This window comes from Spea bombifrons, chromosome 2, assembly GCF_027358695.1.
Source record: "Spea bombifrons isolate aSpeBom1 chromosome 2, aSpeBom1.2.pri, whole genome shotgun sequence".
In the NCBI taxonomy this organism is placed as follows: Eukaryota; Metazoa; Chordata; class Amphibia; order Anura; family Pelobatidae; genus Spea; species Spea bombifrons.
The window spans coordinates 105023389-105042982 of NC_071088.1; the positions used below are offsets into that span (position 1 = coordinate 105023389).

General features: G+C 40.1%; 1 protein-coding gene across 1 annotated transcript in view; it reads right to left on the bottom strand.

Annotated features, from left to right (window-relative positions):
• Positions 1–19130, bottom strand: part of TDRD3 (tudor domain containing 3) — a 109169-nt gene extending 90039 nt beyond the window's left edge. The window contains exon 1 of the mRNA XM_053455429.1: positions 18938–19130. Coding sequence (XP_053311404.1) covers positions 18938–18981 — 44 coding nt within the window. The 5' untranslated portion in view covers positions 18982–19130. The remainder of the gene's footprint in view (positions 1–18937) is intronic.
• Positions 19131–19594: the final 464 nt, after the last annotated feature.

Consider the following 19594-nt stretch of genomic DNA (forward strand, 5'->3'; position numbering starts at 1 on the left):
AACAATACACTTAAAATGTAAATGAAAAGAATGAAATACACATTTACATACCTGGCTTTTAAATGAATGACAAACAAGTACAATGCTGGGTCATGTGCTACAGGAAAAGGAAAGGTCCGATATGCAAGAAAACACAATACGCAAATAGTGTGGTGGTCGACAAACATTGATTTTAATAAATGATCCTAAAAGAGCCTGCTCCTATAGCTAAATGATCTTATATAGCTACAAAAAATTTAGCTACGGCACAATTAGGCTGTAATTTAAGATTTCACAAAAAAAAAAAAAAAAAAAACACACATATATATATATATATATATATATATATATATATATATATATATATATATATATATATATATATATATATATATATATATATATATATATATATATATATATATATATATATATATACACACACATTTACAACATACAGTCAGTAAATGTATGTAGTGCATCTTCAATTTTACCTTGACCCCTTTAAGACCAGGCAGCTTTTTACCCTTTGTGACCAAGGCTGTTTTAACACTTTTCCGGTGCTCGTGTTTAGATGTAAATTTCTCCTCTCCAATTTAGCGTACCCACACGAGTTATAGGTTTTTTTTTTCTTTTCAGAAGAAGTGTTTTCTTTATATGAGCAAAAAAATGGCATCTAATCTAATTTCCTATAAAAAATGGTGATAAAAAATATATATTGGAAAAAGCCCTTTTTCTCACTTTTGTTTGAAACATCTGTCACTTATCTACAAAGGCTAATGAAAAAAAACTGGTAAATAGATTCAACTATTTGTCCTGAATTTATGGGGGTTTTCTTGAAGTTATAGGGGAATAAGTACAAGTAGCATTTTGACATTTCAAAACCATGTTTTTACAAATCTAGTCAATCTGCCCCATGTGTTATTGGGGACATCTTTGAAGCTGGCCAATTATATTTACCCCATCAAACCATCTGTTTTGAAAACTAGACACCCCAATGTATTTCAAATGCTGGCAGTTTAATCTTTTCCATGCACAAATGATATCACTATTTTTTTACCAAAGTAGTAGGTTTTTTCACACAAATTGTACTTCTGGTATGAATTTATAGTCAGACAACACCTCAATATGTGTTCAGCAACATCCCCCGAGTACAGTGACACATTTGGGAAGTGCTCATTCTTCAACTTGGAACTCTGACATCTGGTCCTTCCGCCCCCATGTTCTATTTGGGACATATTTGAAGTCAGTTAATTCAATTTACCCCATCAAACCATATATTTCTTGAAAACTAGACATCCCAGGGTATTCTAAATCATGGCATTTTAGCGCTTTACATGCAGTTTGCGGTAGCTATTTTGTGTAGGTTTCCCCCCCCCCACACACACACCTACTTTAGGTATGAGGTTTAGGTTTTAAAGCCCTTGGTATATGTAACTGTCAAACAGCAACATCCCCTGAGTACAGAGATACCACCCATGCATTGGTCGGTTGTGTTTGTGGGGCTATTAGGCCACATTTGGAAAAGGCACTTTTTTCCTCATTTTGACAATTCACCCCAAACACATTTTTGTTTAAAGTAGACACACCTTGGGTATTTGAACTGTTAACTTTAGCGCTTGCTCTTAAAAAACACTTTACAAATATTTTTCTTACATTTTGTTGGAAATGTATTGTTCCCCTGATGGTGACATCACTGCATTATTATTTTTCCCACTGTCTCTTTTGTTAGACAAAAGAGCAAATAAAGAGTAGCCATTTATATAAAAAATAAAAAGATTAAGCCTCCATTTTCTGTGTTACATTAACTTTAAAGTGTCACTTCAGATCACAAATCAATAGCATTCATGTGTCCTTACGTTTTCCAATGCAGCCCGAGCACAGCCAGTCTAAAAACATAACATTATAGTAAGGAACACACAAGTAAACATTTTCATTGGACTTTTTTTACTACTAGATAAGTGTTTTGCATTTTGTTTTGTTCTTGGAAATAGGGATGACATTCAACAACCCAAGCTTTTATTAGCACTCCCTTCAACTAATATTATCAATTCATCTGACTCAAGTATATTGGGGTTATAGAAAAACTAGCTATTAAAACTAGCTCATTTCAGTTTATGCAAAATGACAAGAAATAAAAAACAAAAAAGACCTCAAGCATTATTTGACAATGAGTAATATTTCATCACTTAAAACATATACGTTTGCAAAGAATCTCTAACAAGCAGTAGAATATGTTCAGTGACAATGTTTAATTATAATAATCTGCACAAATACAGAAGTAGAGTGTGTTGCTCCTTTGCATTCAAGCTGAGTTCAAAATGACGGTGAAAAAAACATGGAGGTTATAAAAGATTCCTCCTAAGATGATTACAGAAAACACAATACGTGTTTGAACTCACATGCACTGCATTGGAGAATAGGTAGTATAAACACAAGCATTTTTTTTTTATTTCAATTAACAAAGTGTAACCATCCATTAAAATACTAAGAACCTTAATACATTCAGCGCTGAATGCCCCAGAGAACAAATGGAAAAGGCTGCCTCATGACAGTCAAGGCTGTCCTCTTTCAGCAGGAGGCACCCGCTGCTCCAAGATGACAGACACCACGTAACAGTATTCAGTACAAGCAGTTATGCAGATGGCATTTACCCGACACATTTAAAAATGTATTATGTCAATGATGTCACAAGGGTGGATAAGAACCACTGAAATCATCTTGTCTGCCATTTTAACCCTCTTGCAAAGACTAAAGCTTTATTTGGTCCCTATTAAAAGCTCATTGTTGTCTAAATTCCCTCAGGCACTTTTACTGGAAGGTGGCTCCACTCACCTACCGTTCTAGATTGTAAGTTTGTTTGAGCAGGGCCGTCCTCACCTTTTGTTTCTTTAAGTCTCAGTAAAGTAAACTTCCTTACATTACATCTAAGGCTCCGACCCTCTGGTTTTAGTTTATGGCCTCTTGTTCTAACGCATCTCCTCCAAATTAACTTACCTGTTAAACACTTTTAAATTATCTAAATGTTTCCATCAGATCCTCCTGTTGGTTCCCTCCTCCAAACTAAATCTACTGAGAACCTCAAATCTTTCCTTATAACTGTTAAGCTTCAAACCATTGGGGCCAAGAGGTAAAAATCTAAGAGCAAAGACACTCAAATTAGGCTGTCCAAGAAACTAATGTTTATTGCAAATATGCATCAAAAGCTTTCTAAATACAGACATATAAGGTCGGTAAAAACGCGTGACTGTGCATTCATAAAGAGACCATCGTCCTACCTAAATGGACTGCTACGACTACCAAGAAACATTATTATAACTTGTTATGGCTGCAGAAATCTATTAGAGGATCAAGTTTAATGGTTTTTTGCTAAGAATGAAATTTTAATCTAGACCTTTCTTGGCATTTGGCTGCAGGGACAGGATATAAAGTAGCAAAGTGTTTCTTGCATTAAACCCCTACTGTCTCTATCACATCAATTAGCTAAAAGCATGTTACAAATTGTGTTTAGCCACTTAGAATGTCAGAGACTAGCAGGCAGCTGCCAGGTCTACTCAGATGTCCTGTAGTGTCTTCGGTCCCACAAACTAAACCAGACGGCGCACTATTAATATTTAGGACTCAACAAAAGGTCTCAGACTATCCATTAGGGTGGTAACTTGTTTTTGGATTTAAGAGGTTAACTATTTCAGGCTTAAGATACCTTTGTAAACTCTGCATAACTAGTTTTGTATGCTCACAGGTTTGCTGTGATTGCTCAGAGTCAAATTTCAACTACCTACCATAATTTAGCAGGTTTTGGCACATATTAGAAAGAAAATATATTGTAGTGTACAATTTGACACAACGAGTTAATATACAAAAACTTCACAACTGCACAATGTACTGCTGTAGGAGGGATCAAAGGGCTTGTGGGGGCTCTTTGTTGCTGGTATGCCTAGGCCTCTAAAAACAGGTATTAACGCCTAAAATGCGGCGATCGCTGCACTGTCCGATAAGGCAGCAGGGGAATGTTGTGGCAATCAACACACAATCCCCTGACTGAGGGGGGCGAGCAGCAGCAGCGCCCTCGCGATCACCTCAATTGTGGCGACGTGTGGGCATTTTTTTTTTTCACTGGACGCGAAGGGGTTAAATCTAATAGCCATAACTCCATCTATTGATATGATATCAGTTTAATGTACAAGGTCTGGGAGGAGTGTAGTAATTGGAGGAGACTCTCTGACATTACCCACCTGGTTAACAAGAATGCTCTGAATAATCACAAATTATAAAAAAACAGCACATTCTGCAGGGATATGCGAGTGATGTAGCCCTAAAATAGTACTTGTCTTTAAGAAAGATGTATAAAGTGCAAATAGTTGAATACTTGGGGGATGGATTGACACGCCATGCACAGTCACATAATATAGTACTTTATATCACCACTGGACTGTTTGCAAAAAGTGCATGTTTTATGTAGAAATCGAAGTTGCAGAACAAAGCACTAAGAGATTAATCTAGTTTGCTTTGCCCGTGGCATGGAAAGTTTAAGAATTGCCAATTTACATAAGCACAGCTTAATGCATATAGATTACATAGTAGCTGACTGAAAAGACTAAGTGTTTAAGGGTGCTGTTGCACTTCTACTTAAAACCATTAACTGCCCTCTCTAGTACGTGAAGCTAAAATCAGCAGATCTGTCATTTCATTCTTCCCACGGTCTGCTTTCATGGCACATGACAATTAAGGGTTTCCTGCAGAAATTAAGGATAAAGGTAAGTTTTACATGATTAAAAGTATTAATCCTGGGCATTCAAGGGAACTTGAAATGGTGTTCCTGCAGCTGTATGTAGTGTATGAAAGTGTATAGTTCAGCAGAGTAGGTGGAACACCATGAATGGAATTATAGCATGACCTCAAAACTTTTAAAGACCCCGCTAACATGCAGCAAAACTTTGGTGGCAATGGATGACAGTATGTCAGAAAACTCAGGCTTGGTCGTTGTTCACAAGCTATTTCAGTATCATGATGTATAAAACTCTTCCTAAATATAACTTCTTTAAATGATTGTGCTGAAGTCCCCTGAGAAGATGCTTGCAGCTCCTCGCGTTGGGACCAATTTGCGGATGGCGTCTTTGCACCTGTATACAGAGAGCTTTCTCTCGACTTCTCCTATATTAAGATTTTCCATTAGTTTGTTAAGGATTTTATCTGAATTCGGTGGTGCGTCCTTACAGAGCACTTCCATTTATTTAGCTCTGAAAATAAGCATGGCTAATGCGAGGCAATTAGAAGGCTCTTAAATATATTTAGAAATTGGTATGCAACGTGCATGCAAATTTAAAAGCAGTAAGAAGAAAATACTATAATCGTAATGGTTTAGTACGGTATAGTTTTGCTCAAGAAATGGTTTGGATTTTTTAAGAAAAAATTATTCTTTAAGTGCTGAGCATGTATTGTGTGTTCCCCTAGGCTATAAATTACTAGGCAATCCAAAATTGTCTCAGCTAACCCCTACATGGCTGATTTTTTACCATATGTCTGCTAAACCAGGATTTTACTTTTCCATGTTTAGCGTAACCACATAAATGTACACATTTTTTTCCCCGTGGACAAATATGCCCTTCTTCTGAAACCACAGAAAAACATATAATACCACAGTTATCACAGCAACATCCCAATTTATGTTCAACAACATCGCCTTATTAAGCAATAGGTCATATTTCAATCTTACATGGAAATTATGCTAGGAATTCTAGAGGTAAGGGTATAGTGCCCATTTTTAAAATATTTTATTTGATATATTTTTCATCCGTTAGGTTTTTTTTTCAGGGCAACACGGATAGAGATCCAGGGATTAAGCGCTGCGTAAATTGTTGGCGCTATATAAATAAAAGGCATTAATTATACCTTATACCTGTCCGTCATAGTGATTTCACTGGGGTCGCTATAATTGGGGTTTTTTTTTGGGGGGGGGGAAATCATTTTGTTTCTCCCGCTACCTCTGTGCTCATGAAGTAGGGCTCCATAGCAGGTGGGGTGGTCAGAGTTCTCAGGAGGACCTGGATATATCTTCCTGGGTCTCTATTCCTCTGTTTAGTGATTCTGGCCGGATGGCACAATTAAACGTTCCAACAGTGAAGGTGTACTGTGCCCACACAGAGAGCTATTACACCAGAGCGGTCAGCAATGCTGGCTCCTGCACATACAGGCTAGGTCATCTCATGACAACTTGACCTACATGCAAACAAAAAAGGCTGGATAGACTTGACCCTTTCTGAATGCAACTTTACATCTTTAGAGTTGGTCTATAAAGGGTTAAAAGCCAGCCCGTTTAGCACATTAGTGCAGCTCATAAATTCAGAGTCTTCCAGATACACAGGGACGTCTGTCTGATGCCAGGGAAAGGTAGGCATATACATCTAGCATATATGCAACTGGCCGCTATCCTTCCCCTTGGATTTTAAGGCCAGCATTGAGCACTTTGGTTACAAGCATGATACTTAGGTACACTTTCCACTTTCACAAAACAGAAGTCTCATTTTCCTACTGTAAAAGAAAAGCACAGGCAATGATTTGCATGCAGAAAAATTTGTATCGGTGTAGGATTCTAATACAAAAAGGAAATTCGCCCAAACAATTCAACTATAAGAAATCACTTCACAAACTCAAAACAAAATACGTAGAGAAAACAACTCTACTACCATTTGCTGAAAGTGAGAAAGGAAACAAGGATTTTTTGGGGTGCTAACTCTATTGTATAACCAGTAAGTCACTTGGAATGATTTAATATGGCATTCATGTTGATAGACCAGGACAATCCTCCATGAGCTTAATGGAGCACAATTAAAGATCTGGAATGTTTAGATATGGGGTTTTCTTTGGAATAAAAGAATTGTTATTGCTTGGCATTCGCTGAGCTTAGGGGAAAGACATGAGAAAACAAAATATTCCAATTTATTCTAGGTTTCACCCAGTGGCATAAAACTAAACGCCTTGTAAAGAGTATACCGGAATCCCAGAGTGTATTCCTCAATATAAAGCCGTCAGTCTGTGTTTCTACACTATTACACTTCCCAGATAACAGGAATATGTATAACTCATATTATGAGATACCTGTTCAACCGAGTCTACGATCCTCTAGCGACAAACGTCCACTAAACCCAAAGCTGCAAAAATGGCTAATTTAACAGGCAATGGGCTATGAACTAGGCTTAGGTTTTATTGGAAACACTCAGAATCGGCACCCAAAATTAAAGCTTTTTTCATGTATCAGTTGCAGTTTTTCTGAAACTAATGATTTTACTGTGGGCAGCAAGATTAAATAGTACCAGAACGGATGTGCTCGGTTACAAAAGTGTTCAATTCTGCAGAACGGGCGGAACAGCCCTTTAAGATTTCACAAATGAGACGAGCACAGCGTGCCAATATATACACATGGAGATCAAAGATCACGGAAATCCTACACAAAAATATCTTAAATACAATCTCAGACTGTGGATACAACACAAGTATTCATTTAAAACAGCGTAAAGCCTACAAGCAGAGAATAAAACGCTTGCTCAAGAAGGAAAACACAACTGCTTCTAATTATGAAATGGCAAGTGATGTCAATTAGACAAGATTAAAGGCTATTAATAAAAACGCCATTTACAATCTTTGTTCCACAGCATATGCCATCTTCAAAGTTTTAATCAGGATAATGTGAAGGTCTAGACACAGCACAGGGAATTTAAAGAGACAGACAGCGGCTGACATGAATTAATACAAATCATTTCCTATTAGTAAAGTCTATTGTAGTGAGTTACAATATATGGTATTAAAGAATAATATAACTGTTTATTAAAATAAATCTAAACTCCACTCTATCATAGCAATGCCTCCTGAACAGTGCTATTATGCAAAATCTTATTGTGTTTATGAACCCCTCGTCTGCTTTGACATGGACACCTTTGTCTGGGTGCATCAGCAGCGCCAATGAAAGAAGTACCCACAGACATAGAGCTAGCAATTAGCCCCCCCAAAAAATCACTACAATGAACCAATCTCTAGAACTCGGGAGCAAATACATTTCCGGACATGATTTAGAACAAAATATAACATTGGAAAATGCAATATCCAACTTGAAATAATTGCGAGTAGCTTTTAGAAGATCTTTTGGAGAGCTCTGGCATTTCAAAAACGATGTTATTTTGCGTCCATTAACAGCACTTAAAAGGGCAGAGTTACCCTTGAATCCTGATGCAAAGGACGCATGTGCGGATGCACTTCTACCCCCAAACAATATCACAAACAAAAAAAAAACACACACACTAATTTCAAATTGGCACAAAGGAGTCATCTCATTTTATTTCTGAGCACCGAGCCAGACATCTTTTCTGGTAAATCAATTATAAATGGGACAGTGAACAAGTTATTTCCTATAGAAGACCAGTTGGAACCAACTGTGCCTTCACAATGAAAGTGTGTGTGTGTGTGTGTGTGTGTACACGTGTGTATACTTGGACTGGGCGAGCATTATGACTGCCCATGCAACAACATATCAGGACACAAGCTTACACTTGTTATCATTAGGCATTCTCCATATATGTTTCTTCTATAGGACACAAAATGTAATAACCGAATACAGAGACGTAACCTAATAAGTGGGCAAACAAGGTCACAATCCTGGACCAGCAGCATCATTCTGAAACTATAAAATGATACGTTTACTTGGGAAGACTGAACTGTTAAGTTCATTGTTTAAATAGTGAAGAACCTAAAGACATCATTTAAAATGGGAATTTTAAAATGAATTAGCAGGCTCTACATGGCAATCAAAGCAGTTTAAGAACACATTCAATAATGAATTACTACCTTCAATTACACAAGCTTTGGGTTAGATTAGCTTTTTAAACCTGTTATCAAAAACATGCATTCTACTTATATTAAAGATTTTAAATTACACGTGGGGGGGGGTCTTAAACTGAAAAGGCGTGGGAAAAGTTTAACAAATGTTCATTGCAGAAGCAAATCTAAAAATATATATATAATTGTAAATATTTGACCGCATTCCAGTTTTTTTATTTTTATTTTTTAAGACAAGCTACTTTGAGGCAGAATAAAAAGTGAATAAAGGGAATCATATAGGCTTTATTCCCCTTCAGACGTGAAAGGACTGAGTCACAGGCACAGAAGGAAATGGTTAAGATTTTGAATGCACAGATATTATAAATCGGATTTACTTCTTTGATGCGTCTCTTGGCAGCAGAGGCAAAATGTCCTGTTTATGACCCAAACTAAATATAGCAAAACAATATTTATGGAGGAAGTCGTGTGAAAACGAAGCTCTGTTTCTGTGCATATATACGCTTCGGCCTACCAGAAACATAGAATCCCGCTGACATTCACACACGGTTTCGCCGCTTATTAGCAACAAATTATTTTCTTTTTTTTTTTTTATTTCACTTCTAAATAAATATCACAATAGTAAAAATAAATGTTTACTTTTTTGGTCATTTGAGAACTCTCAACAAACAGGACCTATATGTGAGATTTTACTACAAGTTTTACAAGGAGCTACTACGTATTAAACCAAACCCGCTTTGGGGGGGGGCACGCATTCAGTATTTATTTTTTTCCACTGGAGAGGAGTAAATCATGCAAAAAATATCTATATTTTTAATTTATGGTAAACGAATAAAACGCAGTGACATTTAGGTTATTTATCCTTGTCTTCTGTAATGTCGGACTTTAGCAGCCGCCGTGTTACACATCTAAGGAAGCATCTTGCTATAAGCTGCGCCTACATGTATGTTACCGGTACTACTTTGTAACACAAAGCACAACAGCGCGGGGGCTAGTTCACACTACGGATACAGCACTAAGAACTACCTCTCCAAGGTGAAATCACAACCTTTCGGGACTGTCAAATAACATGCCATACTCTACGGGGGATTTTCTGAAGCTCCGACATCAAGAAAGACATGGTCTGCGGTACCAGAATGGTCTTATCAAAGCCGTTTCTTCACATAACAGTTCAGATGAAATACAAAAAGAGACACGGGGTGAGCCGGGGATCAGTCATTTCAATAAACGTCGATACTATAAAAGAAAACCGATTTAAGGCTCTTTCGAATTCTATTGCCATCGCCTCCAGACTGAGACATCACTTTGAAGATACGCACACACCTTTCTGTGCTTCAATTACCAATTTCAAACCCTTCAATCCTGCTTGACCGTTTCCACAGGTAGCAAGAAATCATATACGGGACAGGAATGCTGCTGTGTGTTTCCCCATCGCGCATCTACAGCGCAAAATACGGCTAATCCGGCCCACGGAAAAGCTGTTCAAACTACTAAATCCAATTTTAGGTGCTGTCACAGCAAATAATTGACTTGTCAAAATTACCCATATCTTGCAATACTTGATTGTAAATCAATAGAATCCTTATGGAGACATTTAGTTTAAAAGTTTAGGAATTCTTCAAAGAAAGCGACATTTCGAGCAGAAGATGGCAGAATCAGCATATCGATGAATCCCCTTCTCTGTAACTCTTAGCGTGTGCGGCTGCCATCACAGAAGAACCACCAATAGTGTCGCAATCGGAAAATTCATGCTTTTATTTAGGGCTGCAACTAACGATTATTTTAATAATCGATTAATCGGCCGATTATTTTTTCGATTAATCGATTAATCGGATAAAAAAAAACAATATGCAAATTTTTCGTTTATTTAAAAGAATTTAATGAACTGGATGTTAAAAAACAACTTAAAATTTACATTAACATTCTTATTTTGTTATGATGTAATAAAAAACAATATTTTCAAAGTACAAGAACCCAAACACAATATTTATGAAACAAAATAACCCCAAACATTCTGAAAAGAGGTGGACTATTACTGTTCAAGAAACTTTGCCCCAGCACTTTGCACTTTGCACCCAGCACTTTGCACCCAGCACTTTGCACCCAGCACTTTGCACCCAGCCCTGGCACTTTGCACCCAGCACTTTGCACCCAGCACTTTGCCCCAGCCCTGGCACTTTGCATCCAGCACTTTGCACCCAGCATTCAGCACTTTGCACCAGCACTTTGCACCCAGCCCTGGCACTTTGCACCCAGCACTTTGCACCCAGCCCTGGCACTTTGCACCCAGCACTTTGCACTGTGCCCCTGCACCCAGTCTCTAACTCTGCCCTGCACCCAGCCCTGCCCCCACATTCTGCCCTGCCCCCACACTCACACTCTGCCCTGCACCCACTCTGCCCTGCACCCACACTCACACCCTGCCCTGCATCCCCACCCCCACTCTGCCCTGCACCCAGTCTCCCACTCTGCTCTGCACCCACACTCACACCCTGCATCCCCACCCCCACTCTGCCCTGCACCCAGTCTCCTGCCCTGCACCCCCCACCCCCACTCTGCCCTGCACCCCCACCCCCACTCTGCCCTGCACCCCCACCCCCACTCTGCCCTGCACCCCCACTCTGCCCTGCACCCACACTCACGAACCGCTCTGTGCGAATGGAGCCACTCGCACAGAGCGAACCGCTCTGTGCGAATGGAGCCACTCGCACAGAGCGAACCGCTCTGTGCGAATGGAGCCACTCGCACAGAGCGAACCGCTCTGTGCGAATGGAGCCACTCGCACAGAGCGAACCGCTCTGTGCGAATGGAGCCACTCGCACAGAGCGAACCGCTCTGTGCGAATGGAGCCACTCGCACAGAGCGAACCGCTCTGTGCGAATGGAGCCACTCGCACAGAGCGAACCGCTCTGTGCGAGTGGAGCCACTCGCACAGAGCGAACCGCTCTGTGCGAGTGGAGCCACTCGCACAGAGCGAACCGCTCTGTGCGAGTGGAGCCACTCGCACAGAGCGGTTCGCTCTGTGCGAGTGGCTCCACTCGCACAGAGCGATTCGCTCTGTGCGAGTGGCTCTGTGCGATCCGTGCACATAGACATGAAGAATACTTACCTCCGGAACGCGTCACATCCGTCACGTAGCTGAAAGAAGGCGGAGACTGCAGAGCGTGTAGCAGAAGCGGGGAACGCTCGCGGAGGTAAGTAAAAGGAGCCGAGTGCTCCAACAACGAATTGATCACTCGATTAATCGATAACGGAAATCGTTATCGATGATTTCCGTTATCGATTATTATCGATTTTATCGATTCGTTGTTTCAGCTCTAAACAGAGCATCATCTCGTGGGTTCCTGCAGCCACACCAGAGCTTAGCAATGATTTATCAACATTATGGATATAAAATAAAAACCTCCTTAGCGAGGAACTGTTATGGTTATTAAAAATTAGTTTTGTAAAACAATATGTTCTGCCCCTCAAACGAGTTTAAGTTATATATATATATATATATATACACATATACACATATATATATATACACATATACACATATATATATTAATATTCTTCATTGCAAATGCTCGGGGAAAAGAAAGCTATTTACTCGGGGGGGGTGTTTGTTGGGAAAACCTTTTGTTTAGGGCTTTCCACTTAAGTTTAAAAGGAAAGCCATTAACCAAAAGGCAACACGTATTACGTCACCAACAGTCCCGGGTCTAAAGTCTTCTTTTCTTACTGCTCACGACTGGAAAGGTTTGCTCACCCGGCTCATTGGAAACACTAGGGAAGTACAACGAGTTTTCCGCTCTGCTAGGATTAGAGCAACGAGGTTTTCCAGAAGCAACAACCCTGCTGTTTTATTCGCACCGTAAGTGTATTTGCTCAAATACTTAACAGGAGAGCAGACGGCGATGCAAATCGAAAAAGAAGGAATCTGGAATTGAAAGTCCCCAAAAAGTCTTGCTGTTCGGTGTTAAACGTTCCGCAAACCAGACCTCTAATGCCAACAGCCCTTTCCGCCCTGCCCTCCGCAGCATTCACTCTGCTCAAAAAAAGTCTTATCAAACACGGCCTCAAGAGAACCCGAGATACTGTACACAATAGACAGACATGTAAATGCTTTTCACTTCGTGTTTTGAAACATTTACCAAGCGGGTATTTTCTTCCTGAGCAATTGTCTTGGCCATATTTAAAAATCCGGACGTGTGGGATAAAAATGATTGGCATGGGGACTTTCAGTACAATATCTTAAAGGTGGAAAGTGTGATAGCAAAAAAGAAATGAATCAAAAGAACCGGCAAACTAAAATGAACTGTCAAGGTATTGAAGAGCAAGAATGCCAATTTAATAGCGCAGAGAAGAGACTGAAAGATGGAGAATCAAAGCGCAGAAGTGAAGTGGAGCACAAAAGCAAGCTACCCAAAACGATGCGGCACGGCTGTGTATGCTAAAAAGGGCCATTTGTGCACTTAAAACACAGAAAAAAAAGAACATTCTAACATTTTAAAGAATTTCCATTTCAGGTATAGAAAAATGCTCCATTTTACAAGATGTGAAACCAAAGTAGACTTCTATACAGCTTGAAATTGTTGAGACGTGTTTGTGTTTTAAGGAGAGAAGATTAGGATGTGTACAAACCGCTTAGAAAACAAAAATAACCGACCAACATGTGGAACGAGGAATTAACCATGAAAAGGAGCAATGGTTTTAGACAAACTGTGAAAGGAGAGGAGCCCGGTGACATTGCCATGTGGCTCGCCTGTGTCGACACACACGCTAACGGCACGCATGCACTGCAGCCGGACGCGACCGTGAACCTAGATCCAAGGTAATAATAATAATAATGACACAATGCTTCAGCAGCAAGTCAGCATTTTTTTGTATGCCAACACACACACTCTCTCTCTCTCTCTGTTGGGTGTAGGCGAATGGGAGTAATACATAACATGTCATCCCATTTATTTGGGTAAGCCCTCCATTACTGCTCATTTAAGTAACTCTCACTATAGCTCACAGTTTAGTAAATCAACAAGCCAGATTTGTGCATTTCTCAGCTTTAGCAGATCTAGTTTTCAGCTGTGGGTATATGAATTCTAAAACGGGAACCTTGCAGTTCATTATACCCATTGTTCCTAATTGTTTGCCAAAATCAGGGTGCTGTTTTGGTTGTTATTCCAGGTGCTGCAACCTTAAGACCCGATTTGGTTCAGCCCTGTGTAACAATTGCATTTGACCGCTAGCAATATGTAACACGTAACATACTTGGAGAAAGATTACTCATAGTTGTCGATTTTAGATTTTTATGGCCCAAACAACACAGCAATAATTATGGTACCATAACAGCATGAACCTAAACTAATTAAAAATACCATAATTATCGATCCGTAACAATCAGCTCAAAACATACAATAATAAAATTGGGCTCATTACAAAACATCACCGACAGCAATTTCAGACTGAACAGCAATAACACAATATCGCAAAAGAAAGTTTTGTGACCCAACAGTTTTTAACTTGCTTTCCCACTGAAAGTTGGCTCCAAGTCGTTAGTCAATCTGCATTGAACACAAACAAAAATCAATTTTAACGATTAACGTGGAAAGAGGCAGTTAAAACCTAAAGGCTGCATAATGTGCCGGCAGGGAACCACGGGTTAGGGACTGCTAAAAACAATCACATTTTACAGAAACACACAGAAAGTAAAGCCCTGTAACGATATGAATTTGCAGAAATTGCTCAGACAGGAATAACATTGTGCCGCAGCAAATTACAGGGTTTTAAGCACAGAGAGGTTGTTAAGAGGAAAAAAGTGTGCTTTTAATAAATATTTTTTTAAAAAAAAAAAATTAAACACAATCCTAGTTTTTGCATTATATAATGCAGGGCTTGACAAATTGACAGGGCTTGTTGTGAATCTAGGCGCCAGCTAAAAAAGTTAGGAGCCAGGATTTTTTTTAAAACTAACAGTTGGTCAGGAGGGATCTGATCATCATCAGCCCACTTACTAAACTCACAGCGTTTGACCTGGAAGCACCCTGGACTTCCAGGTCAGTGCTGTTTTTTTTTTTTTTTGTTTGTTTTTGTTTTTTTTTAACTCTTTCAATGCTGATGTTCCATTGGAGCACAGCATTGACTGATATTTAGTCCCCACAAGCTTTTGGGGACAAATTTTAACCCCTGCAATGCCACGAATGTGTCATACACAATTGTGGCATTGAAGGGGTTAACGCTGCACTGTCGCTCTCATGGAGCGATCAGGCAGCAGGGGGGTGTTGTATCAGGTCCCCACACTCATGTGGAGACCGAAGAACCCTCTCCCCTGTCCCTGAAGCTGCCTCTGGCAGCTGGGACGCAATTGCTGGTCTATAGGCCATCCATTGCAGGGGGAGTCTCTTTGATGACTGCTGTAGGCTTCCATGCCTAGCCTACAGAAGTCATCAAAGGGCTTGTGGGGGCTCGTTTTTGCGGTTGCTGGTCTGCCTGGGCTTCCAGGCAGACCACCAGTAGCAGAGGCCCTTGCAAAACGGGAATTAACCCCTAAATGCTGAAGGGGTTAACGCTGCACTGTCGCTCTCATGGAGCAATCAGGCAGCAGGGGGGTGTTGTGTCAGGTCCCCACACTTGTGTGGGGACCCAATCAACACACAACCCCCTTCCCTGAAGCTGCCTGTAGCAGCTGAAAACACGATTGCTGGTTTTCCTGCAACCGCGTTTTCAGCCTACAGCAGGGGTTCTCAAACTGCAGCCCTCCAGCTGCTGCAGGACTACATCTCCCATAATGCTCCTTCAGCTAAGGGGCTGGCTGAGGAGTATGGGAGATGTAGTCCTGCAGCAGCTGGAGGGCCGCAGTTTGAGAACCCCTGGCCTACAGGATCACTCCGTGGGAGTGATCTCAGGCTCGGGCTCGAAGTGGCTGTGCTGTCTGCCCAGACTCCTGGTAGATGTAAGAGGCTGACAAACACCTAGGTGCCACCTAGGATTTGTCGAGCCCTGATATAATGTTTATAGGCAGCTGCATATTATCTATTTGGATGGGTTCTGGCTTTGTCTTCTTAGACCAAAGATCCAGTTCCTTAACCCCTTAAGGACCGGGCTCATTTTTCGTTTTGTACCCTGTGGGACCGAGGCTGTTTTGACACTTTTGTGGTACTTGTGTTCAGCTGTAATTTTCTCCTCACCCATTTAGTGTACCCACATAAGTTATATATTGTTTTTTTCAGGACAAGATGGGCTTTCTTCAGATACCAGATTATTTTGATCGTATCATCTTATTTACTATAAAAAATAAAAATAAAAAAAATGGTGAAAAATTTTTTAAAAAAAAAAAAACAACACATTTTATGACTTTTATTTGAAAAATCTTTTACTCACCTAAAAAAGCAAGTAAAAAAACTAGCTAAATTGATTCTACTACTTGTCCTGAGTTTAGAAATACCCAATGTTTTTTTGCTGTTTTTTGTAAGTTATAGGGCAATAAGTACAAGCAGCGTTTTATGATTTCCAAATCTTTTTTAACAAATCTGGTCAGTCTGCCTCCATCTCCTCTTTGGAACATCTTTCAAGCCGGTTAACTCAATTTAACCCATTCAAACCATATATTTTTGAAAACTAGACACCCCAGGTTATTCCAGATGCTGTTATTTTAACCCTTTCCATGCACCAATTATACAACTACACTTTGTAATAGTAATTTTTTTTATTTTTTTTCCACACAAATTGTACTTTAGTTATAGATATACAGGTTCTGGTATATGTCACTGTCAAACAACACCCCAATGTGTGTTCAGGAACACCTCCTGAGTGCAGTGATCAACGACATGGGTTTGTCGTGTTGTTTGAGATTTAAAATGCCACATTTGGGAAGTGCGCTTTTTTTCTCCATTTTGGAAAGTCTGTACCTATGCCCTATCTTTGAGCTCGGCCACTCCAATTTACCCCATCAGCCATTTTTTTTTTATATTAGACACCCCTTGGGTATTTGAAGTGCTTTTAATTTTAACTCTTTGTTGAGATTTTTGAGAAATTTTAGCACTTGCTCAAAATAATAAATTTTTTTATTTATTTATTTTTTTTAATACTTTTTTTTATATTTATTTTTTTTACACAGTTTGCTGGTACTGGATGGTTCATCTAGTGACATCACTGCATAATTATTTTTAAATGTTAGCACATTTTTTTTTTGTGATTAGAAAGCTGGGCTCCATTGACTTGCATGGTTGAATGCAGTACCTGTATTTAACCTGCAAGTGGAGCCAGAGTTCTCTAGAGGGTCTGGAGACCATCTAGCGAACTTATAAAACTTGATTGTTTTTTTTACAGGGTGGCCGCCATCTTGCTGATGGCGAAGAACACCGGCAGCTGCGGCTGTGACCGCTCTCTGAAGCGGTCACAGCCCATCCAGAGGTAAGTGTTTGGTGTCGCTGGATGCCTCCTGGTCGAGGCATTCCAGCGACACCATTTAAGTAATGCTAATGAAGTCTGCCTGGATAATTATGGTTCAACAATTCTATTTATCTGAAGACCGATTTATTTTAGGCGGCTTTCTCTACTCAAACACCACCAGAGCTGCTTAACACAGGCAGTATCCAACTACAAAAATCAGGGCTTTGGTCTAGTAGATTGGGCTAGGAGAACAGAGATGGAACACATCTGTATGGCTAACAGGCAGCTGGCTGAAAACATTAAGACAAAACAGCACAATATTAACATACATAACTTTTAAATAGATACTAGTAAATAAAACGATGGGAATTTCCCTTTAAAGAGAAGTTTCATATAACATATGTATTTGATAGCTGAGATGTCCCTCTTCTACAGAAACCCCCCACATGCATTAGTTCCTTTCCCACCCCCAGTGGAACAGCTATCAAAGGTCTAAAGAGACCCCACAGCTCGGTCACATGTGTAGAAAACACCGCCATTTGGGAAGGCTTTTCTGACACGGATTAGCTGAAGACCTTTAGACCATAGAGGGGGGGTATTTTTTTTTGGGGGGGTACACTTTTAAATAATGCAAATTAACATACATTCTTCTTTGGTGAGGCTGTATGGGACATTAAACTCTGCTTTTAAGATGGGTGAAATTCATTTACGGCACATAATAAAATGTCTCTTAACACTGTTTGCATTTTAGAAGTGAGAAACTAGAAACCACGGCTCTATATCACAAACTATGAGAAATATATATAACACTGCAACAGCCAGTGAACCACTCTATAATCACTACGCCACCAAGCTGCTAAACTCCCCAAACAGCCTTGCAGATCATCTAAACCTATACTGTGTCCTTTTACATGTGTTCCAATTAAACATGTTTCAAGATAAGTAAATCTTCAGAGTTTGTAGACTAATGGAATATATCAAGCACCTAAGATGGACATACAAAGTTATATGGAGTAGCATTTAAGAGATCAGACAGATCATAAATCAATCTCTACATTATATTATAATCATATAGATAGAGATTATAAAGAATGACAGATATACAGAGAGCTATCAACTTGAGAGTGAGAGACATCTATAGAAAGACAGCAAGCGAGCGAGAATGATAGAGTGTGAGAGAATTATATATATTCTAGACATCATCTCATCCAAAAATGTATATATTCCCAAAGCAATGTAGGCTCAGTGCCACGAAGCCTCCACATGCATTAACTACAAAGTAGCAACAGAAGAGGAACACCACAAGTGCTGGTTCCATTTTAAATGAAGAGTCTTTTGTACGCTGTCATTTTAATCAGCAAGAATAAAGGTTTATTAAAGAGGTTCTCCGCGTATCATTCCTGTGAGCATGTATACTTCTATACGGACATCACATTATCATGAATGTGCATTATAACCTGCAGTAGCAAGACCCCTTCATGCTAGATGAGCTGCTACTGAAGGTATTTCCTACCATTTTACTTCAGCAGATAAACTAAACTGCATACGAGTGTAATGAAGCACCAAGTCACACACAATTCACAGGCGACTGCACGTGGATGATACATGCATTCTAATTATTAAAAAAACATGGAGGCTAGTGGATAGAAAGTGAATATTAATGCCTACAGCACTGTGCCCGGCTCTGCGGCCTGCTGGGGTGTATTATTATACATATAGACTAAGGATGCATAAGCATGAAACATATGTGTCTTACCATCCCTCTTCCTGACACAGGGACACACTAGTGACATCTGCCATGTTCGCTGTCGGATACGCCAGATAACAACTTTCCCGCCAAGTCGTAGACGGGGACAAGAAACTAATAATTAATCGATTTACGAATTAATTAACTGGTGCCCGGGTGCGGTGACACCTCATCTGGCCGCGCGTCCCTTGCTTATGACGAGTTTGTAACACAGTATGTGACAAGGGCACCATAGCCAACAGGCGCTGTGCAGCCATGTATTCACTGACCAACCAGCGCTCAGTTGTGACGTTAACTAAGCGACGAGAAGCGATTCTGTCGCGCAATATCCGGAGCAAACGCGGCCATGACAGTTGAGGGCAATACGTCGGGAGCGGGGCAGCTCGGACATGGGACGTTATTAGGCTCCTGCTATCAGCTCTTCCTACGCATGCTGTCTGCTAATGGGCGTTTACCATAGAGTGTGCGTAACTCTGGCTCGTGCGCCGTACGGCCCGCTGGCAGGTTCTGTTAACGTACCTATGCTTATTGTGCGCACACACTGACAAACACCGGGGGTCTCAGCAGACCATGGCGTAAGATCGGAGATGACCCGCATCTGGCAAAAGCTGAAAATCCGCCCAAACACATTGTAACCATTCCAGTAGAATAATCAACCCCCCAAAA